Source organism: Ambystoma mexicanum, chromosome 2p, assembly GCF_040938575.1.
Source record: "Ambystoma mexicanum isolate Mex_15411 chromosome 2p, UKY_AmexF1_1, whole genome shotgun sequence".
Lineage (NCBI taxonomy): Eukaryota > Metazoa > Chordata > Amphibia > Caudata > Ambystomatidae > Ambystoma > Ambystoma mexicanum.
This window is the reverse complement of record NC_090923.1, coordinates 153,913,614-153,937,700: the sequence shown is the minus strand read 5'-3', so window position 1 is coordinate 153,937,700 and position 24,087 is coordinate 153,913,614. Positions and strand designations below refer to the sequence as shown.

Sequence of the window (24,087 nt, the reverse complement as noted above, 5' to 3'; positions counted from 1 at the left end):
AGAAGACCAAGGAAGAAGAGAGACATCCCTTGGCAAAGGTCCTGGCAGGATAGTGAACCGGGCCTGAATAAGAGACATTGGGGGCGATTAGGAGTTTGGTGGTATCCAGCCGGTAAATCTGGACGGATACCACCAAGCGGACCTACTGTTATGCGATATTCTGGTATGACCAGGATATTCCAGGTGCCAGCAACTGGGGTCATGGATGGGACTGGTGTCGGAAGAATTCACTGTAGCCTTCATTAACAGTCAGTAAGAGGACGACATATTGTAGGATAACAAATGGGAAAGAGTGCTGAAAATTCCACCTCTGAATAAAATAAATAAAAATCCTCCCAAATAAAAATGGGTTGAAAAAACGCCTCTCTAGCCCCATTCTAAAGAGGAACTTCCCTACCTAGAAACTAAAACTAAAGATTCTGTCAGTGTCAAGATATCAGTAACCGAAAAGCCGTCCTTCTGTCCAAAACCACCTAACCTAACCTGACCCTTACAGTTATAAACAAAGGTGCCAGGCAATGTCTTTGACTTAATGTTAGAAAAAGTGTTCAAAACCAAAAGCGTAAAAATGACTCCAACGAAAGTGGATCCAAGGGTCTTTACCTTTGGGAACAGAGTATTGTCCGCTTCCCCTGGTTTCTTAAACAAGATGGCAAAATGTCTCTTTAGTTAACAGTTCTTTGGTGCCTGTAATGGACTCACAAAGTTCTTGTACAACCAAAAGGTTCTGTTCCACCAAAAGGTTCTGTTCAAGCTAAAAGATCCCGATAGGGTTGCATATTTGCAAATCCAGGACTACCTTGAAACCAACGAACTCTTAGGCTCTCGTCAATCTGGCTTTAGACCGCAACATGGGACAGAAACTGTGCTTAATAATGCATTGTTGTGACATATGTTCAGCAGGATATGTGAAATCGTGGGTAATGAGCTAGTGCAGCCTGTGGTGGCCCATTCCTTGCTGTAATTGGTATGCTCTGCTGTACAGCGTGACAATACAAAAAAAAAGAATTAAAAAAAAAATAGAAAAAACACAGGAGCCCTTAAGATAAATTTCTAGAATCTGGCCTGGTGGACAGATTTTAGGGGCTACCCTAGTTATGATGAACATGGTGATCTGAGAGTGTAGCCAAACCCCAATTAAGGTAGCAATGGGGAGCAGTTAAGGCTTATTCTCAGGAGAGTGCGAGTGGGGTCAGGGGCCCTCAATTAGTCCACACAGTATGGCACACAATAATTCAATTTAGACAGACAAGTGTAAACATATAGTCATTCATTATAGGCCTTATGAAGACACTGGAAAATGAATCTAGCGGAAAGTATCAGTGCACAAAACTTTATCACACAAATATATACAGTGTGATAGAGGCATGGTATCACAAGTAGACACCGACACAAGAGCTGTAAGTTTCAAAAACTTTATTGATGATTTAAAAGGGATTGTAAAACTCCTATCTTGCCCTATAACTGAGATGGGAGTATTCTCGACCATCAAACAAAAAGAAAATACAGTCCTAGTCAGTCCTCAGTCAAAATACAATGGTCTATACTTATATACCGAACGCCTTCCCTCTTTCTAATACAATAAATGTTTAAAGGGAATGTGTAATGCAAAAAGGAAAATCAGTGTTCGAAAGAAATGTCAGTATGGCTGAGTAAACTCCCTTCCCCACGTTTTGTAGCACGGGGTAAGGTGGAACACTTGGACACACTCTCTTCCGACACAAGGATGCAGTTTGTTTCATGCACCAGGGCCCACTTGGCTTTCCACGAAAAGTCACTAGTTTATCTGCTGGATCTCTCTGCTTGCTCTCGGTCCAGTCCAGGTCATCTTTTAGCTTGTAAAACAGTTAAAAGAAAGTGTGTTTCCTTCTGGTCACCACAATTCAGTACAGGATTCCCTCTGCCGGGCTTAAACCTTTCAATCACAATTTGTGGGGGGGGTGGGGTTCCCATCCCCAAGCTTCAATCACACCTTCATAGGCTTCCCTTCATCGGGCATGAGCCTCCTTTCACTTTCATTCCGCTGTCGAAGACTTTCGAAACTGCAGGGCTTTTGCTCTTACCTCAGCATGACCACTTCGACCTTCTTTCCTCAAACGCCGCTTTCTCTCTCCTAAACCAAGGTCTCTTGGTAAATGTAGTTTCAAGCACAGTACTTATTTCAAAATTCAAAGATCTCTCATATCTAGGTTATCAAACCTCAGAGTTCAAATCTTGCATCTCAGTTTCTTTCTGCTTCTACGGCACCTGAAATTTCACAGAGACTTGCGATTATGCAATCTTCTTTTGCCGAACCACTCCGTTACTGTGTATCTTTAATTTACAGTTCTTTACAATGCTTTGCTTTCTCTCACGTCTTATCGGCACACGCGCAACTTTCATTCGTCGGATACTGTTGCCATCAAGTTTCATTTAACATAGACCGGACTTTCATTGCTTTCATCAACTCACCGGCTGTGTTAATTCATTTTCGTCTTTTGCGGCTTTGATCTTGACCACAACTGCTGCTGCACCTCTACAACTCTGCCGTTCAGCTGGGAGGGTGGCTAGTATCCTTGAAACACAAAAGAGGTTTCTCTCTTCTCTCTATCTGGGCTTCCTTGCACAAACTTCAAAGCCCTTCGGAGGTAACGATCCCTCGCTGGGGTGTCCCAAGGTTTCTTCGCTCCTTGGTTCCGTCCCTCGGTCTGTCGCTCTGCTCTGCCTGGATCGCCTTGCTCAGAGTGCGTCTCAGTGTTCCACCTTTTAACCAAGGGGGGAGAGCCAGTAGGTACCAGGTGTATGTAATTAAAATCAAGTGCCTGACCCCGCCTGATCTTATTAGTGGGACATCTCCAATGTATTGCACAGGTGGTACCCCTTTCAGCCTCAGACCTCCTCTTCCTCAGCTCAATGTTTGGACAGGAAAGGGGGCAGGGATCTTGGAAGGTGGAATATCCTATAAAATAGGTACAGGTGTATTTGGAAAGGGGGGATACCATGTCTCGCCAGCGGACATCCCTCCCCCACTCCCCGAGGACCCCACACCCAGGTGATTCTCCCGCACTTGTCCACACCCAGGGTCTGGATCCAAAGGCGGTGGCCGTGCCTTGGCCACCTGAGTTAGGGATCCCCAGGGTCTAAGCAGTGAAACACCCTCTGGTTTTTCACAACAGTCACAATAGTTTCAAATATACATCAGCCAACTTAATCAGCAAAGTATTTTAGATACAGTAAATGATGGGAACCAGATCACAAGACAACCTAATTTAACAATTCTAAACCTACGATGAATGGGGCCTTGTGCCCAAAACGTCACAGGTACCACACAATGTTTCTCACCAGTATGTGGTCTCCGTAGGTAGGATTCAATAGGCTAAGTTCTACAACCATTTTATCCGAGGTAGTTAGGAGATTTCCTTTCTTCCACACCCCAGGCTAACCCTGCGGCAGCACACCCAAACCAGATTCGACTACCAAAGGGCAGTGGAATAGAATTAGGAGATAAAGGGACTTGTTCCCAATGTTATCCTATTGAGGACAGCGGGTGAAAGGCACACTGATGATTACTTACCCCATGACTCTGATTTTCGAAGATGACTTTGTGGATCGTCTGTGGATCCTGCTAGTGGCAGGATCTGCCGTTTGTTCCAGTGAGAGGGGCCTCGGAATTGCAGGTTTGAGGATTCTTCCGGTTGAATGAAAGTGGAAATGGAAGGCACAACCTCTTTTGGAGAAGCAATGCAGAATTCACCAATGCAGACCCACTTCGCATGTTGGAGGAAGGCGATTTCCAGCAACGGTCTACGCAAACAGGTGACGACAGGCGTACTTCCAGTCACTGTCACAGCAGAAGCTCCAGGACAGGTTCCCGTGAATGTGGAATGGTGAAAATTCAGGGACAAGTCTAATTGTCGCCCAAGCTGGAAAGCACCAAGTTCTGGACTTCAATGGCGACGGTTCTGGCAAGGTTACCCATTAGATAGTTTGTCAGTCCACCAAGCAGTGCACGGACACTTCCGAAGGTTCTGAGGGGGTGGATCCTCGAGAAGGAATTGAGGCTAGTTGGTCCCACTAGTCAAGGGCTGAAGCACCGTTCAGGGTCATTGGAGAACAAGGCGAGGAGCAGGTCTTTACCAGGCTGGCTACTGGAAGGGTTGCTGGCCACTAGATGAGTCATTTTCCGATCTTTATCAGACTGCTCTTTTTCGAAGGATTCTTAGCTCCAACGCAGATGTGGAGAAATTGCTGCAGAGGTCCTCTTATCCAAAATCCCAGCTATAAGCAATACCAAGCCCACCAATGATAAGGACCTGCACCATTGAAATAGCCAGTAGTTGTCTAATCAGGGACAACTACTGCTTTCACACTTGTCCCACACCCAGCCTTTCTGGCACCAGAGATGTGCAGCTTTCCGGGGCAAGTGCATTGCCTTATAAGGACTTTCCTGACCCGAGAGGGCAGGAAGAAAGAAAGACAAACTACAATATGTTAATGTTAAAGGATATTTGTACCGTGCACTATCACCACTGGAATGGTGCCCAGCTCTGGCGGATCTGAAAAGAAACGTGGTGGGGGTGAGTTAGTGGGAACGAGCGGGATAAGCAGAAGAGAGCAGTGATGTGCAGTTGGCAGTTTCAGTTCAGTGAACAGCGTTCGCTGAGCTTGGGGGTGCTTTCCGGTCAGTAGCCGTTGTGTGCTGTTGTGCAAAGCTATGTGTGGTTTGTTTTGTTGTTGCAGTGTCGTGAAGCTTGTGCGGTTTGTTGTGCTTTAGGGTTGTGGTTGTGTTTGGTTAGAGTTCGAGAGGTGTATGCAGAGGGGTGAAATTGTTAGTGGGTTGGTTATTGGCCTCGCTATCTAGATGTGGCGTGTGAATATCTTGGCATTTCTATCTAGATCCGGGCACCGGCTAATTCACAATCCGGTCTATATATGACACATGCCAATATTCACAATTATATCCAAATGTGGCTATGGGCCACCTTCAAAATCCTGTCTAGATGCGAAGCAAGCTAGCATTCACAATTCTATCTAAATGTGGCATTGGTAATATTACCAACGCAGTCTAGATGTGGCAATGGCTAATATTTGCTATTCTATCTAGATGCAACGCAGGCTAATGTTCATAATTCTATTTAAGTGTGGCACTTGCTAACATTCACAGCTGTAAGTGTGGCACTTGCTAACATTCACAATCCTATCTAGATGCGACGCAGGCTAGGGTTCACAATTGTCTCTAATTGTTAAGCAGGTTAATGTTAATGTCCTGGTCTGCTATGGTCTGAGGGCAGGTAGAGTGGCAGGGCTTCTGGAGTAGAGTGATTTCTCTACTCCCCACACTGGTCACACCTACCTTGATGGTTGCTGCTGGTTGACGACTGGCCGCCGGCCTCCCCTGCTGACATCTGCAGACACAATGTAACGCTCACCTGGCTCCCAAGGAGGCGCTGGTCTGGCCTGGGTTGCTGTGGCCTCTTCAAGCGTGATGCGCAGAATTCGGACCACCGATTGAACAGGACCCCCAAATCTTGCTTGTCGGGCCGGTAGGAAAATCCTTCTCCAGATGAGAAGGGGATAACTGTCTGCTGAATAGTGTGCTTGCTCCCCCTTCCCTCCTTCGTTCTTCTCCGATTCATCCAAAACCCCCGATTTAAGCTCACCTTATGGTTTGGAAGGATGAACTCTCCATCCTGCTTCTGGTGCAGGGGCGCGCGTTCGTCCAGTTACTTCACTGGTTTTCAGAATGGCGCTGGCACATCCACTTGACTTTTCTGAGCGATACGCCGTAAGTATGAAGATGCAAAAGTTCAAGTGTGAGTCTCCTTTTATGTTGTCTTTTCTGTCCTTTATTTCAGGTGCAGAACAAAGGCGATGCGTTGAGGGGTTAAATTGCCGGTGGTAAAATCAGGTCAGTTAGTGATGAGGGCGACCCCTCTAAATGTCTTTATAATTCCCAAGTAATGTCTTTTGTCCTTTCCCCATAGGGGCCGGGGTGCGGTACCTGCCAAAGATGCGGCGCCGACCCGAGATGTGGAATGGTTCACCAAGAAAAGACAGTAAGTAATATGGCTGAAAATTAGGCTTTCCTCTTGTGTTCCCTTGCTCACCATTTGCCTCTTCTTCTCTCCCCTAGGTGGAGAGATGTGGCGACCGGTGCTGAGAGCCGCGATGGAGCCGGGCGGCGTCTCGGGAACAGGTGAGAGAAGCGCAGCGCTGCAGCGAGCAACGCAGTGCTTTTAAATGGAAGTCTTCCTTCAGGAATGCTGGCGTGAAGATTCTGGATGCAGGTAAGAAGGTTGAATAAGTTCTCGGTTTTCACCTTTCTCTTCTCTTATTCCCTTACAGGTGTTCCAGGTTCGAGGCGGGCGTGGCTGGAGTCCAGGTGCAGGAGCAGACACGGTGAGCGTTCAGCTGCTGGGATGCAGAACAACGCGAAGCACGTGTGGCTGTCTGGGCGTGGCTTAAATAGCTTTGGAAGAAGTTCCAGGTGAGTATTCTTCCACAGCCCCACCCCAGTAACAAAATAGTTCCTTCAGAAAAATAGTCCCTCCTAAACCTCATTTGGCTTGGTTCTTCATACAGCATGGTATGCATCAGGTGAGTGTGCAGCATGGTCTGCTTCAGGTAAGTGCACCAAACACTTCCCCTTATGAGCCTGGTGCCTATGGCGCCAGGACTGATGTCCAACATGAGCCTGGCGCCATCGGCGCCAGGACAGAGTCCAAAGAGCCCCTATAAAGGGCCGCTGGGCTTTTACCCGGGGGCGTGATGCCTGCTCCCGGGAGTGCTGGGCCTGGCCTGGTGCTCCGGGGGTAGGCATCATGTCACAAAATCTGGAGCTGCCTCTGTGGGAGCCACCCTTTGACTCGGGGCTCTTAGCCGCAGGGGCTGCACGGGCAGAGGGCTGTCCTGGGAAGGTCAGTTATGACCAGGTGGACGTACCAATCAGGGGAGGTAGCCGGGCTGGGAGGCGGGAGGAGGAGTGCGGGACTGGGAGAAAGCCAGATACAAACAAAGGACTACACCCCAGGGACTGCACACTCTACATGCAGGTCAGCACAGAAAAACTGGGCTAGAAGCTACAAAAACACAAGAGAAACCCATCACAATAGCACAAATTGGACAAAAAAAAAATAAATGAAAATACACTCAACACCCTCCACTAGAGTACATAATACAGGCCAAAAAAGGAAAACAATGAATGTACAACTCCTCACTGAGCATCAACCAGCCCCTAAAGCTGCTTCCCAAATGACAAGTGAAAATCTCATTGCAGAGCTACTGTAGGCACTAGCCACGTTTAGTACCCAAATGCGGTAAACACCAAAAACTAAAAAAATAAAAATGGAACCGCCAAAAACAAAAACATTTGTAATGGAACTGCTGCTACCAGATTGTTTTAGGCACATAAAAAGTAACCAAAAACACACAAATTATAAAAAGCTAGGGTGATACAAAAGTATCCCCAAAGTATCCCCATTGCACTGCACCGTAACGTGCTGTGTACAATGTAAAAAGATACAAGAATAAATAAGGGAAACAAAGTTTCCCAGTACTGACAGTCTGAAGGACTGAACAGTTTCACCAGAACAATGAGCAAAAGGCAAGGCAAGTGAAGCCAACGGTCTTACTTTTCCTCAAAAAGACAGGTAAAGATAGAAACAGAGAAAAAGGAATGGGGTTCCATAGGAAACCTTGGAGGTAGTTAGCAAAAAGAATATATTTCCTAACACTAGGCAATGCTTAAAACATGGAGGTGGGTAGAAGAAAAATTGCATAATCACTGCACATAGTTGTGCTGTCATGCAACTGTGCTCAGAACATAGTCTAAGGCCAAAAAAGCATAAAACTCAACATTGTCCTTACCTCATTGGTAAAGTGAACGTAAAATGAGAGGCTGAAGGCCACAAGCCCAATAAGCATTCCCCCAGAAGTCTCACGTAGGCGCTCAAGAAAGCCTGGCTTATGCCTGCTTGTAACTTTGACATGCTCCCCTTTGTCGCGGGCATCTGAAAACTGGAAAATGAACACAAACATTTTTGATGAAATGACCAGCTCAAGATATCAAATAGTCTATGAATAACATAATAAATTATTGGTTAATATATGATAGGATCAAACATTTCACTACTTGTTCATTTAATTACGAAAAAGCGGACATAACATTTTAATTTTTGATCAGTTGTCTAAGAACAATTTGCTAGGCGTTCTATACAAGTAATTTGTTGTAAATAAACACTTAGTAAAACATTGCAGACTAAAAGTAGCTTAAGAAATGACATTTACATTGTAGCAAAAAGCATGCAATTTAGGTCATACTGACACATTTTCTTTCATTTGTTGATTTTTTAGATTGTTAATCTTTCGAAAATAGTGGGATACATACTACAAAAGCCCTCCGTCTCAGTTTATTATGTTCATCGCCCATTGTCTCTCCACTATCCACTTCCAAAATACCATCCAGTTTGCAGCTCAGCTACAAAAACATTTTTCGATTGTAAAATAAAAGTATGTTTTAGACACACTCCACTGCAGGTTACAGGAGTTGAAGAAAAATGATCATTGCTATTTATTTTTTAGCATTTTATCCAGCAACTACCTTTTCATCCAGCAACTACCTTTTCCCCCATGATACATTTTAAACTTCATCTATTTTTCTAAATGAGGCTAACTTATTTTTTATTTTACATTGAATGATCGCTGGTGATCTTAGTTTTCAATAAAATGTTATCAACTACCAAAATCGTCATAACAAATGAATCCCGTGTAAGCATTTGCTTCAAGAATGACGAGTTTTAGAAACATTCAAAACGGATTCCTTCTGAATTTTAGCATTTTAGTTACGATTTCATCAACTGGTGGTTGCAAAATGCGACAGACAAGCTAAGTCTATGAGGTTAAAGCAGGCTGAACACTTGAAATAGTTGGCAATATAGCTCAAAGTTAAGCACTCGCCCAAAACATCAGTTTACAGCCTTAATAAAACAGATTTTAATCCTGCCAGGCTGACTCACCCCTTCATCATTCCGAAGTCTATATATTGAGGGCCAATAAATGACCAACACCTTTTAACTGAACTGCGAGGAATCAGACATGAAGCACTGAACAGTTTACTTCACAAAGATATTGCAAGACGCCAAGAATTTCGCCAAATGTAAAAGGCTGTTGGGTGACCCCTTTATATATTGTCATGAAATTCTGAAGTTGACAACTTTCAGGATGCTTTTTGCAGAAGGTGGGGTGGAATGTATTCAATAGAACACATGGACACACCATCAACTACTTTCATTTGTGGTCTCCAGTGCGATCTGATATAGACGGCTTATCCACTGACGAGGCAGTTTAGGCCACTGCCTTGGGCGCATCACCAGGGCGGCACGACTGCCTCTATGCACAGCAAATCTGTCCCCGGTGCATGTGAGGGAGTGGGGGGCCACTTTCCTACCATTTTGCTGCGAGCCAGTGGTCACAAGGGCCATGCAGATTCTGGTCATCCGTCTTTTATGCCTATGAACTGTTTGGTGCCTTGGCATGATCTACAGATCTCCACGATGCATTCTGGAATATATATTCTATTCCAGAATCAATTTCCGAATCTTACAGAGCCAGGTTAGAGATGTATCACCCTTATTGTTTTTCTTGTTATTGATATAGCTGAATACAATCAACGTTTCAATATATTAAATTAGATACAATTAATAAACATGATACAAATAAAATTCTATTAGACAATTGAACATTTAAAAGAGTTTAAACAAAGAATCAGTGCAAACATAAAAATAATGTAGAAAAAGAAAAGGAAAAATATAATTATTAAAACTTGGTTAAAAGTATGCATCACCCTTATAGTCTTCAGTTTCTGAGACAGTTGAAAATCGGCACTCTCTAGTATTGCACGCGGTTCTAACTTCAGTCACTTATGCTGCTGCTTTCTACAAGAGTGCTAGAATGTCTCCATAGAAGCCCTTCGTCAATTACAGAACCCAACTTCAGTCTAGACCCCAGCCTTGCCTTCCCTCAGCCCATGCAAAGCCCTTGTTCAGGAAGTGGATCCTTAATTCACCTGAAGCGGACTCAATGACTTTTGGTGACCCTTCTAGGCCTCCACCCTTTAAAACATCTCTGATTTTAGAGCCCAGCGTTCTAGCAGCTATAGTCACTGCAGGATCTTTGTCACTGAAAAGCAGGCAAGTTTTCGATGTATGAGGTTTTGGCAGCTGGCTGGATGTTCCAGTTAACTCCCATTTTAGGGGTGTGATCAGAGTATAGTTTTTTTCAGTATGAAGCTGCATTTGCAGGCTCCCTTGCCGTCAGTCTGAACACTGCTTGCAAGGTCCCCGCTCTCTGCTTATTCTAGACTGGTACCATTGCCATCAGGAAACATGTTTGAAAGATCACTGTTTCTTCATGATTCCATTTCCAACCTCCAGCTGCTCATGAAACTTTTTCAGTCTTCCTCTAGTAATCAGTGTCTGCTCCAGTGTGCTGCCCATCACTTACCAAGGGTGCCAGTCATTAGGCGTGTCATAACCCCTCACATAACTAACAAACTACCTCTCTTTCCCATTAAGAACAGTGCCTTTGACAAGGCGCAACCCGGAACCCTGGTTTGGATGGCAATTCTGGCCTGTTCAGAAGAGGGGAGAGAGGGGGGGGAAGCAAAAATGTGGGGGAAACGAAAAAAAGTGAGAAGGGGAAATGGGGGAGGTGTGTGAGGGGAAAGAAGAGGGAATGGGTAAAAGAAGCAGCAGGGAGGAAATGGGGACAAGGAGGAACAAGAGGGGGAGAAGAGAGACCGAGTGATAGACAGATGGACAGACAACCTGAACTGACAAGGATCTAAGGGATGTAGTTCCCCTTTGGAGTCTGTTAATCAGGCACTTGGCTGGCCAGAAGAACTTTACCACCTTGCCAGTAGGGGAATCTTCAGGGACATCTACATATCTGACGGAGTCTGATGGAATATCAGCATTGTATTAGGCAAATTGGGTATGCAGCAAAGGTTGGTCATCAAAGGCAAAGAACACAATGCTCACACAGTTTTCCCTCGCACGAAGGAGGAGAGGCTCCATAGTGCTACTGCTGTGCACTTCACTCCTCCCCAAGCGGAGCGGGCAGTGGCACATGCTGTTTCCCGCTGTTTGCTGCTATTCCTTAACTGGCTTTACTTTAGCAACCCATTCAATATTGTGGGGAGATTGGCTACTGCCTAGAAGTATTGTCTCGGTCTGGAGTGGAGCAAGTTGGGGGCTTGTGGCAGGTGCTCCGGTGTTGGCAGCCTGCTTTTGGACCCCACAATTATGGAGCACATCGGGCTGCTTGTGCTGGGGAGCAGTAGGGAAACTTGCAAATCTTGTGCAGTTATTCCCCAGCAGGAGGAGGTGGGAGTCCCTACCACACGCCCAATGTCTCATGGCCAACAACAAACATGGCACGAAACATTGCATCTTTCCTTCGCTCTGAGCAGACGTGTGGACTTAGTGCTCAAGAAGCCAATTGGTTTAATTTGGTTGCAATTTCCCCTACTCCATTCTGTGGGTTTACAACTGTTATATACACCTAACCAGGAACTGTTAGTTTACTTATTTATTTTTAATCCATGATTTAATTCCTTCTGTTCTAGGGTTCCCTTTTTTACATGTTTCATTTGTATGTGACCATGCATGCGACTCTGTATTTGCACCAATGCACTTTTGCATTCTACACTTTATCCAATTATATTGTATTTGAACACATTTGTAGTACATACTTCAAAGGCCTGAACTTATAGTTTTGAATTGGCAGACTTTTATAACTTACTCCTTTTCTAGGTGAATTTCACTAGTGTAACTTTATTTTATTTTTTACAAAACTCTTTTTAGGTTTGGAGACAGTAGTCTTGGGCCATCTATTGAAAGTTATATAAATTATTATAACTCCTGACAACTAACTATTCCATTTTAACGTATGTTCTGAAACTTGACTGTCTTTGGTGGTGACTGCGGACCCTGGCGTTTGAGCCACCTATGAGAAAGCAGAGGGTATTCTCCCAGGTAGGCCCCGACGTTCCTCTATTAGGCGGCCAGGGGAGGGCCATCGCTTTTGGATCCCAACCTTGAGGGTCGACAAGCGAGTAAGGAGCACCTGGGTAGGGGAGTCGGAGGTAATAAATCCGGGAGACACTCAGGTGAGGCACAGTATCCGATTAGGATAACGGGTGGGGGGGCGAGGAAGACATCCCTGAAGCCTTTATAGGATATTCGGGTCTACCTCTCTTGAATAAGGAAGAGAAGTCCAATTATAATAGAATGATAATGGTGGGGAAATACAGGTACCAGAGGGACCAGAATCTGGTCGGCTATAACATAAACAGGTCCTTCCCCAACTGAAGTCAAAGAACTTCTTATCCACATTAGTCCAACTATTACAAATAATCAGTAAGAAAAATGACGAGGAAAAAAGCAATTGCCCTGAACATATACAAATCAAACTGAGTGGTCCCCTTCTCCCCAAACTCAACCATCTTATTACCCTCCACCCTGCAAGAGCCCCCATTGGTCTTGTCGCATCTCCATATTTCCAACAAATACCGAGATGAGGAGGAGGAAACTGGGATTAGTGAAGATTGCTCATAGGAATAACATGGGGAGTGTAAGGGAAACCGGCTGTAGAAAGAACTTATGTCGTCCCATTGATAGAGTCAGTCATTTACTAATTATCACTCACACCTGACCCCATTTGACTATTTTCACAACTATAAAAGGTGTGGTTCTACACAGGTGACAGAGTGAGCTGGGGATGTTGTCTGGACCAAAGAAGCCAAGGAGTAGACAGCAGTAGGATCAAGGTCCCATCGGAGAACGGTGTCCAAGACGCTGTCCCGGTGTTGGAGAGGGGCTGCAGCGTGGCTAGGGAGCCGTGTCTCCAAGGAACCAGAGCGAAGTACCTTGCAGGCTGCTATTGGCGGTCAGAGAATTGCTTGTTCTCCTGGAACCGGTGCCCGCCCCAAGGTTGTCTGAGGGGCAGCTGGTGAGACCTTGACCTCAGGCCCCGGGAAGGGGAAGGGGAAGAGAGAGAGAGAGAGAGAGAGAGAGAGAGAGAGAGAGACATGCGGCTGACTGAAACAGAGCGGGCGAAAGGAGTACATAACGCAGCACAGAGCGGAATGAAGGAACTAGTAAGACAATATAGAATGAAAGAAGAGTGACAGGAAAAAGAAAAGTGAGAAAACTAGAGCACGCAAGCAGCGCAAAGTGAACAAACTGTAATGAAGAGGGCACGAGCGACCCGAAACGAGAGAGAAGGGTGCAGCGACCCGGCAGGGTGCAAGTGTGCACAGGAAAGCTGGAAAAGGTGCCAGTGGCATGGACAGGGTGCACGTGTGCACAGGAAAGCTGGAAACGGTGCCAGTGGGCACGGAAAGGTAAAAAGTGTGCAAGTGTGCACGGGAAAGCTGGAGAAAGTGTCATGGGCGCAAGAAGGACAATGAAGGTGCAAGTGTGCACAAAGGAAGTTAAAGAAGGTGGCAGTGGGCACGAGAAAGAAGGTAAGAAAACAGAGGGGAGACCAGAAGGGGGTGCAAAAAGCCCCTGAAGGCAAAAAGGTTAAGAGAAGGAAGAGCAGGAAATTAAAGAGAGGGGTTAAAGCTCGGAGTGGTCATGATTAGGAGGAGCAAAGAACCTCACATTTTTCGAAAGCGTCTGATGCTACCCTTTTGAAAGAATTGTAAATGAAAGAAAGGTACATTCTGACAAACTGAACTCGTGTTTTGAAACTTAAGAGGGGCCTACGCTTGGGCCTACGCTTGGGGAATGGAACCTCTAGCTTGGTGAAGGGAACCCTAAAAGGCCTATCAAAGTGGAATCTTGTGTTAATGAAGGAATTGAAGCTTGGGGAAAGGAACCCTGAGACGCATAAAGAACTGTATTTCTTTGGTTATATTTTGAACTTAGAAGGACTAAAGCTTAGAGAAGAGAACCCCAAGGAATTAAAGACATGACGTTGTTTGAAGCATGGCAAATGTCCTATGAAGAGACCCTTTTTGATTTTTTTTAACAACTTTATTTATCTTGCACAGACAGACACATTACAGTACTTATTGTCCACCTCACACATATAAATCAGTTTATCACCATATTATTACACAGTTACAATTCTCGTTTCGTTCTGTTCTTTTGCTCAGTGTCTCGTCTGCCAGGTATTGCCTGAACCCGCCCCAGATTTCTTTCAGACAGCTAGTCATTGACAAAAGAGCAATGTTTCTTCTTTATCGTTTGCCCAGGTCATGTCTCTTAACCAGTCCCCCAGAACCAGCAGCTCTTTATTCTTCCATCGCATTAGTATCACACGTTTGGCCAGTAATAGACTTAGGTTGAGAAATTTGCGTTGAGTGGGGTTAATTTTAGAAACAATGCCCAAAATACATGACCCCGGGTCCCACTCCGTCGGTAGATCCGATATTGCATTCAGTTCATTGCAGACATCAGCCCAGTATCCTGCAAGCTTGACTCACGACCATAACATCTAAAAAATACCCGCTTTCTAACTCCCACATCTGGGACATGTCCTTGTTGCGGTGTCATATATACTTTTTAGACATTCAGGGGTGAAGTGGACCCTGTTAAGTATTTCATAATGAATTAGCCGGTAATTGGAATTACAGGATAAGCTCTATGTCAAACCGCATAAGCGTGACCAATGTGTGTCCGCGAGGGTGGTCCTTAGGTCCTGTTCCCATTCACTTTTAGCATTAGGTGTTTGAGATTCTCTGTGCGACAGTGAGAGCTTATATAGTGCGGAAGTGGATTTCTTTGTGGTACTCGGAGTAAGCACATATCCCAGGTTTAAGTGTGTTGGGTGCTCTTCAAGAAAACTCCCCCACGTTTTGGCTATTGCCGAGCGTAGTTTAAGATATTGTAGCCGTTGGAGTGTTCTGTCCCCCACTGTGGGATTTATTTCCTCCCAGCTGATAAAGTGTCTGTCTACAAATACGTCCCCCATTAGTTGCATGCCTCCCTCCCTCCAAAGCGTGGACATTGCTGTGTCTTGTGTTGGGGGAAGGCAAGCTGCATCCCAGAGAGGCATGCTGGGGTGGTAGAGTACTGTGTTTTGCGGTTTGACTGCTAGTCTATTCCACACTCTACATGTCACTAGTGTTGGGTCATGGTGTTGTAATGTATTCACTTCCTTGTGGCTAGTTTATGTAGCAGCTCTGCAGGGCCTTCCTCCTGTGGTGCCTCGCCCCCGAGTCGTGCTTCTGCCCAAGACACGGCGTAAAAAGCTTGCGCCGCAAGGAAGTAGCGTTCAAAGTCTGGGGCACCCAATTCTCCCTTCTCATATGGTTCTGTGAGGCGCTTCCAACTCGGTGTCGGTTTTCCATTCCATATGAAGGTTGAACACGCTCCCTGTATTTTACTGAGGAACGATCTTTCCGGCCATACTGGTATTGTGCTGAATAGATAAAACAGCTTTGGGAGTATGATCATTTTGACCAGTGCTAGGCATCCCATTAGTGAGATTGGGAGGTGCCTCCAATGGGTGAGTTTGGTGCAGAGAGCCTCGTCAAGTTTCCCATAATTAAGTGTTCAGGTCAGTTGAGTCGTCCGTGCTATGTCTACTCCCAGATATTTCACAGTACTAGGCGTAAAACCAAGTAAGTCTGTAGGATGTATGTCTCCGTGTTTCTGATATACAACATGATATCATCGGTGTAGAGGGTAACAAGTTCCATTTTGCCTGACAGTGATATTCCGGCTTTGCCAAACCGTGCTCTGAGCAAGTCGGCCAGCGGTTCTATCACTAAAGCGAACCGTAGCAGGGATAAAGGGCAGCCCTGCCTTGTGCCTCCGGCCAGCTCGAGTAGTTGCAATAATACCCCATTTACGCACACTCTCGCGTGTGGTTGCGTAGAGCACCCAGACCCACTTTATGAAATTCGGGCCGAAGCCATAGTTCTCAAGCACTTTGAATAGAAAAGGTCAATAGACAGTGTTGAAAGCCTTCTAGATATCCAAAGCTATAGCGACCCCTTCTGTATCTCTCGGGACATTCGCCAGGATGTTGTAGCATCGGCGAATGTTTGTTACTGTGGATCTGCCCTGTACAAACCCTGCCTGATCTACGTGGACCATATGTGGCATAAAGGGGTCAACTTTGCATATATTTTTTGCGTCCGTGTTTATTAGGGAAAGAGGCCAGTAAGAGCTGCAGTCATGTGGTTGTTTCCCTGGTTTGAGGAGCAATGTTATGACCGCCTCACGCGTGGTATCTGATAATGTCCCTAGCTCTAGGGCCTCAGTCTACAAGGTGAGTAGACGGGGTGCTATTAGGTCTATGAATTCTTTGTAGAATTCTGCCCCTAAGCCATCGCTGCCAGGTGCCTTCCCGTCCGGTAGTGTGTGCAGCTGGTGTGGCATTCGTGTAATAGCTGCTTCTTAGCGGTAGTGTGGTGGTTGAGAGGTCAAGAGTATGTGTTCGTTCTGGCAGGATCTATCCAGACCGATTGTGGCTGCGTTAGGCCTGAGGAGAACGCCTGGCTGGGGTGTGTGTACCCAGCAGTGTTTAGTTAGAGTGATGGGGAGTATGAGGCAGATGTTGGTATGAGAACAGCTATACCGAATGGTGTCATAGTATCGCTGTATTCTATTTGAGTGGTGGTATAAAGAAGAGAGTAAGCGTGGAGATGTGAATATGGTGGTTTACTTTAGGTGCTTGAGATCGCGCCCACTCCAATAGTTTCATGAACTTCATCTGTTCCATGTACTCCGACTGTTCCGTGCATTACGACCGTTTCAAGCACTCAGACTGTTCCTTTCAGACGTTCTATGCCCTCCAAACCATTCCATGTACGTCACGCCATTCTGTGCACCCCCATCCGTTCCATTGACTCCCACCCGTTCCATGCACTCCCATCCGCATACGTCATCTTCACACTGCTCCATTCATTTGTTCTACCCATGTTATCCTTACTCCATGCATCATCCATCCACATATGTCATCTTCACACGTTCCATTCACTTAACTAGTTCCGCCCACTTCGCCAGTTCCAAGCGCATCACCCGTTTATTCACCTACTTCATCCGTTCTACCATTTCACCCGTTCCACCCACTTCAACCATTCTACATTGGTTCATCCGTTCCATCCTCATACTTCACCAGTTCCATCCACATACTTCACCCGTTCCATCCACACACTTGTCAGATTGGTTTTGTATACAGGGTCTGTCTATGCTGCTGCTTTAAATCGCCATGGGATTCTTTGTGGTGCTGCCTCTGGGATGGACAACTTTAGCAGTATCGGGGAGTGGTCTGATAGGGTTCTGGATAGCAATGAAGTTTCAGATGTCTAGGTAAACACCCCTTGAGTTACCAACCAGAGGTCGATCCTAGAGTGCATGTTATGCATTGTCGAGTAGAAAGTGTAGGCGCGCTGTGAGCCATGCAGCGCTCGCCAGGCATCTGTTAAACCTAAATCTGCGTATGCTTATTTCGCGCTCCACTAGATAGTTGTCTCATGGTATGTGATGTCCTGTCCAGGTTCAGGTATAATGTGGTGTTGAAGTCCACCCCGCAGATGATTTGAGCTGTTGGGTATTTAGCACATTTTTGGAACACCTCAGTGTAGAATTCTTGGTCGTCCACATTGGGGCCATATATGTTAACTAGTAATATTTCATTGGGACCTAGTTTGCCGTGTACCACCACTCTGCCGTGAGAGTCAGCTTCTGTTGCCAAGTGAGTGAATGGTATTGTTTTGTGCACCAGTGTCAAGACACCGGAGCTCTGGATGAATAAGATGTGTAAAAGCGGTGGGCCCCCCACCCTGGTACGAATCTACTGGCTTGTTCGCCTAGTGGGTGCATCTCTTGAAGATATAATATGCGTGCACCTAGCCTGTTGACGCACGCCATCACCTTGCATGCTTTGATCGGCATACCAAGGCCCCTAAAAATTCTAGCTCATCAGCGTTATAGCTTCGGGGGTCGCACTAGCCATTTGGGCCATTTTTCGCTATGTCTGTCCAGATATTCAAACATGAATTTGTACTGTTACTGTTATCAAACATCTTCTGTCTATGCATTATTTTCACTTTAACACCCCAACTTTTCCCCTCTCGGCCTTCCCCCACCCTCATAGTTCCCGAACTTCAACTATGCAATCCCCCCACCCCCTGCTCACTACTTTACCATTATCTAACCATTGCATCGCATGTGGGGGGTCACTTCGGTGACGGTGTGATGTTTTTAACTATTTCGCCAAGGCTAAATCTTAATTGTGTTACGATCTCTCATAACGACTCATGACAAATTGCGTGTTGCGTTGTATATATCACAATACCATACCCAGAGTCAGGAAAACGTCTGTATGCGCTTCATGTTTGCCGCTGTTATTAGCTACGGCTGCACAATTCCCCTCTGAGTGATGTTCCCAGGGCTTTTCATTCAGCGGCTTCTTCTCCTTGCGGGGACCACTTGTCAGGAATAGGGATGTTTGTTTCCACGAAGGAGCCTCCTCAGGAAACATGAAAAAACAGGTTTTATAGTCATGTTGCAAGCGGAGTCTGGCAGGGTACAACATTGCATATGGATTCTTTCAATCACGGAGCATCTTCTTCACTCCTAAGAAAGTTTGCCGTTATTGTTGCACCGACAGGGTGTAATCTGGGAATATGCAGATTATATTGGATCTAAGATTCAGTTCCCGTTTATCCCTGGCTGCTCGTAGTACCAGGTCCCTGTAGTTCATTAGTTTGGCTATTATCAGCCTCGGGTATGCACCAGGTTTGGAGCGAGGAGCTAGGGATCTATGTGCCCGTTCTACCACGAACATTGCCGACCAGTCAGGGTTGCCGAGCAGGTCTTTAAGTAATTCCTCCACCGCCAGTTCCATTGGGCCCTTGAGCACATCCTCGGGAACTCCAATGATGCGAATGTTATTGCGGCGTGACCTCGCTTCCAGGTCTTCACATTTTACCTTTACTGTGCCCAGGTCCTTGGCCATATTGGTACTGTGTAGTGTAGAGCTGCAAGGGCATTTTCTGTCTTGCTTATTCTTGTCTCAGCTTCAGTGATGCAGCCTGTTGCTTTCTCAAAATTGGCTCCGGATCGATGTCACGTTGGTGTTTATACCATCTAGTTTATCGTTAAGCGCCGCAAAACCTTGTTGCATGGAGTTGTAGTCCCCAGTAGGGCCATGGGCGGTTGTGGCAATGGTGATGAGGGAAAGGCCATTTAGACAGTGGCGTTATTACTCGTATCTTTCGCCTTGGTGGCAGGTTTCGTGAACCTTTCTACGGATCCTGCCTTCTTAGTAGCTGCCCCCTTGGGCATCGTACTGTATCAACGATCCTGCCTTCAAGTTAGGGATCGCAAGGGCTGTGCTGTTGCTAGCCCCCTATGATAGATCAGTGTTCGCGTCTTCTTCCCCGTTCGTCGTGGGGGTCCAGGGAGTGTGAGCAAGGGCGCGGGGACAGAGTGGTGTCAAAGGTTGTTGCCTCTGCATGCCATTAGTGTCACCGTTGTGGAGGTCTGCTAGATTATGTAGTTCGTTATAGCGGTCTGCTAGATTATGTAGTTCGTTATAGCGGACGTATTAGTGTAGTGCATTTGTGTCCTGCGCCCGAAGGTATAACTAAAACTCTGCTGCGCGTTTCTTCGTGAGGCGCTGAGTGGTTTCCTATCTTTATCCCTTTTCACTCTCTGTAGCGTGGGTGCGCACCCTGGATGGCCGGGCACCGAGGCCATCTATTGTCGCCGAGGACAGAGTGCTACCTGAAGCAGCGGGGGGGCTAATTGTTGCTTACCTCCTGTTTCTGGGTCTCTAGGCGGACACCTCAGACTGCACAGTGCGTTGGGAGGGCACGGCTGCTTTCATTCCTATGCTTGTAGTAGGCAGGCCACCATATAGTTAGCATGCACTGTGTAGCGTGCACCTCTTGGTGCAGTGTCTATTGGTTGGAGTCTGTATCAGCGGTGTGAGGCTCATGGCCCTTTCAGGTCTCAACTGTGTGTGTGTGTGTGTGTGTGCAGCCCGTGTGACCATGCACCTTGTTTTGGAGAGCAGAGCCGCAAGAGTCACCTAGTCCCTTTTTTGATTGAACTCATTCTTTTGAAGCTGACCAACCTACACATGGTGAGAAGACCACCTGAAACCAATCCTGGTTTCCTATTTTTGTTGAACCACCACCTTTGCTTTTGAATGACTTCCTAACACATTTTTGTCAGAGAGTGAGGGCAAGCATAGGTTTAGACACAGACAGATTTTTATTTTGGACTCTCACACATCAACGCCCTTAGAAACATCAGTCAAGGGAACCATCCCTTTAGTATTAGGGCCAGTTCAGCATTACACCAACCCAGGAACTTTAGTAAATAAAGGTTTTTAAAATGCATATCTTTGAGTCTGTGGGCCTCATTACAAGGTTGGCGGTAAGGCAAAACCGATGCCGGTATGGTAATACCGGCATCGTTTACCGCTCCGGTGTATTCTGACCCGGCAACCCGGTATTAGCGGCACCCTAAATAACAGTGCTGCTAATAGCGGCATGGGCGCGTACACGCGCCCCTTCGGGAAGCAAATACCGGCATGCCGGTAATAGGGGGACATCCCAACCCACACGGACATGCAAATACCGGCATCACCAAGCCGGTAATCACTGGCTGCACAATGCCGGCCATACAGGCATCGCGGACCACCCGCAAACAGCAATTAGGATACAAGGCAACTGCCACAGTTGCACACAATCCCCACAGGTGGAGTCAATCGAGGCTGGGCCAGTATAAAATGAGCACACCCACACACCACACCCCTTCCAACACCAAAATGCTACCACTAGCTGTTGCAATCATGGCGCTGGAGGACATGCCCATTCTGCTACAACTACAGCAACAACAACAACAACAACTACAGCAGCAACAACAGGCAGCACAGAGGAGACGCAGGAGGAGAAGGATGGTGAGACAGGCCCAGCAATTACCACCAGCACAGCCAGCAGTGCCTCATAGGCAACCACCAATCCCTCGCACCAGACCCAGCCCTTTTAACCTAACCCCTGAGCAGATCCACACCCTGTACCGGTTGGACCGTGACACCATCACCACCATAGTGGACATGATACAGAACGACATTGCCAGCCTCATTGAAATACGCACTGCCATCCCCCCGCTACTAAAGGTGGTGTCTGTGCTCCACTTCCTGGCCACAGTTACCTACCAGCACACAGTGGGCCAGCTGCATGGCATTTTACAGCCACTATTTTCACGCATAATGAACCAAGTGCTGGATGCCTTCCTGAAGCACGCAAGCACCCACATATCCCTACCACGGACTGCCCAGGAGATAGCCGACACCAAGGTAGGCTTCCATGCACTGGCAGGCATGCCAATTGTGTTGGCGCCCTCGACTGCACCCATGAGGAATTGGTAGTCCCCCATGCCATAGAGGCGGTGTACCGCAATCGCAAGCAATACCACTCCATCAAAGAGCAAATGGTATGTGATTCCAGCAAGATCATCACACATTGCTGCGCCCGATTTCCCGGATCAACACATGATGCCATGGTACTGCACAACTCCACGCTACCCCGTCACATGGAGCGACATGCTGGACCACGTGCCTGGCTGCTTGGTGAGTTGCACAACTGTCCCATGGCAGTGCTTTGGGGTACTGATGTGTAGAGATGCATAATGGGGGGGGCGCATACTCCACCTGGGTGGGAAAGGGGGGGGGGTGCATACTCCACCTGGGTGGCAATTGCCGGTGATGGAGAATGCATGCAGAGCTAAACACTCCTGACCTGAACCGGGCAAATGGAACATCACTGGGCCATATTTCACAAATTATGCATATCGATGACAAAAAGTAAGAGGCACAACCAGGCCACCATGGTGATGGCAAGCAATGCATGAATGAACAGAATGGCAACTGTGGCAATGTGGTTAGTGTGACCATGCACAGTGATGAATGAACAGCATGAATTGGAGGCTAAACATTGTTGCACTACCACACCACATCTGCCTCGGCATGCATGATTACACCCTGCATCATCTATCGAATGCCATCCAGACTACCACACCTCATGACAGTATAGATTGCATCTAGGTGACATATTTGCATGTGTACAGGGACATTTGCATGCCCACATCAAATAGCTGCCCCCATGACTGTGCTCCCTGAAGGTGGCAGTTCAGAGTGACACACACCCATTTGTATCAGTTGCCAATGCGTTTCGGATTGCTACAGAATCCTTCCTCAGGGCATGGTTGCTATTCGTTCCAACTCTTTATGGTTTACCACAATTCTGATTTCTAAAAAGTAACAGAAAATACAATCACTAAAAGTTTTAGAATTCTAAACACAGCTAAGTCACTTATGTTATTGGGAAGACCAACAACCTCGTGGCTCATCAGCAGTAGTTATCAGGTAGTGAGATCATGTTCACTGGACTGCAGTGCTTCACTGAGTGTTGGAACGAATAGCAACCATGCCCTGAGGATGGATTCTGTAGTAATCCAAAACGCGTTGGCAACTGATTGAACTCAACGGTGCTGTTTGGAATTATTTACATGGACTTTGATTCACCAAAACATTTTCTAGTGTGAATGTTGTAAACACTAGACATTGCAAATTGCTTTGAAGATGTCCTTTCTTTCTTTTTGAAAATTTGTAATTAGTGACTCTTATTCTAGAGCTACTCTGAAAGATGAAATATAGGGTTTTCTGTAACAGAGTGTAGGGTACTATTTGGACTTGCCATTGTACTATTAGCGCCATGGTTGCCTCCAAAACGTCACCGACTCCTCCCTGGTGAATGGAGCTATTACCGCCCCATTCCAAGGTTGGCGGGGCGGTAATTCCCCATTCACCAGGGCCCTTCCCCATTCCCATTTGAGCCCCTATAGAGCTCAATGGGAACGGGGAAGGCGCTAATAACGGTACCGCAAATTGCGGTACCGTTATTAGCTCTGAGGTCTCTTTGCGGGTCCTGTCCTGAACGCCTGTTAAAACCAGGCGTTAAGGGAGGACCCGCAAAGGGAACACGTAGTAGGGCGGTAAGGGATTACCGGTACCGGTGCGGTCGTATGAGGCCCCTTATGTTTTACTTTTTTGTATTAAAAATAAGTTTGTTGCAAATTTATGCTTTTCTTTGAAAAAATGTTTTTGCAATTGTATAATTGAAAGATACCTTCTCTCAGCTTGAGAGCAATATTAGGAAAGTTTTTATGAACACTCACTCCATTAAAAACTTACCTGGCGATAGTCTATACTTCCCTATGTATCCCATCCCTGGGATTGTTGGGGAGACAGACTCTTGAATGATACCTGGGAAAATAATTCTTTCCCACTTGGAGTGCATATGGGGCTAACGGGTGGTAACACACGGTTTCGTTTTTCTAGTCTCTAATCTGCCCCGATTGGCCTTGTGGCATTTTGCCCCTCTGCACCTGAAGTTTATCTGAATGAAATACTAATATTGATATTCCTCTAGATATTTTCGATTAAATTCACTATGTGCTAGTGCCACCCGCCCCCCACCTTCTGTCCTTTTTCTTCCTCTGGGCAGCATGCTTCATGTCATTTGACTTGATTATGTCTGCATGCTGGGCCAGAGTGTCCGCCAGCATGTTGAGCTCAGCATCAGAGAAACGCTGTTTCCGCTTCCGGGGGGTCATCTTCTGGGTAGCCTTTGACATCCTCAGGGTTTTCTGACGCAGCACGACACGAAAGGACTGGTGGTTATGGAGGATGGCAATTGATTGTGTTTTTAAAGATGGCCGCCGGCCCATTTCCAGTTGCTGCGTGATGACGTTATTTCCGGGTCCGGTTTTGCAAACCCTGTATTAGCATGGTGGTATTACTGGGCCGGTATTTAGGGGTTGCTGTTAGGCAGAAACCTGTGTAGTTCCCTCTGGGACCACTGCAAAAGATTTAAGACTACAGGTGTTTGGCAGTAAACCCACATGGTAGCAGTCTGTACCACACAGATTCACTTGGTAGCTGTGGCTGAGCAGTCGGACTTCGCTCAAGAAGAGTTAGGCAGTATACAGAGTATTCACAATAGGTCAAAAGAACATAGTAGAACAAGTAAACACTGACCAGAGCTTGGTGTAAATGAGATATAATTATTTATTT

The 24,087-nt window shown here is 46.4% G+C and overlaps 1 protein-coding gene across 1 annotated transcript in view; it reads right to left on the bottom strand.

The window, feature by feature from the left end:
• Positions 1-24,087, bottom strand: part of TMEM43 (transmembrane protein 43) — a 239,491-nt gene that overhangs the window by 130,989 nt on the left and 84,415 nt on the right. Inside the window, exon 2 of the mRNA XM_069643404.1 lies at positions 7,846-7,995. Coding sequence (XP_069499505.1) covers positions 7,846-7,995 — 150 coding nt within the window. The remainder of the gene's footprint in view (positions 1-7,845; positions 7,996-24,087) is intronic.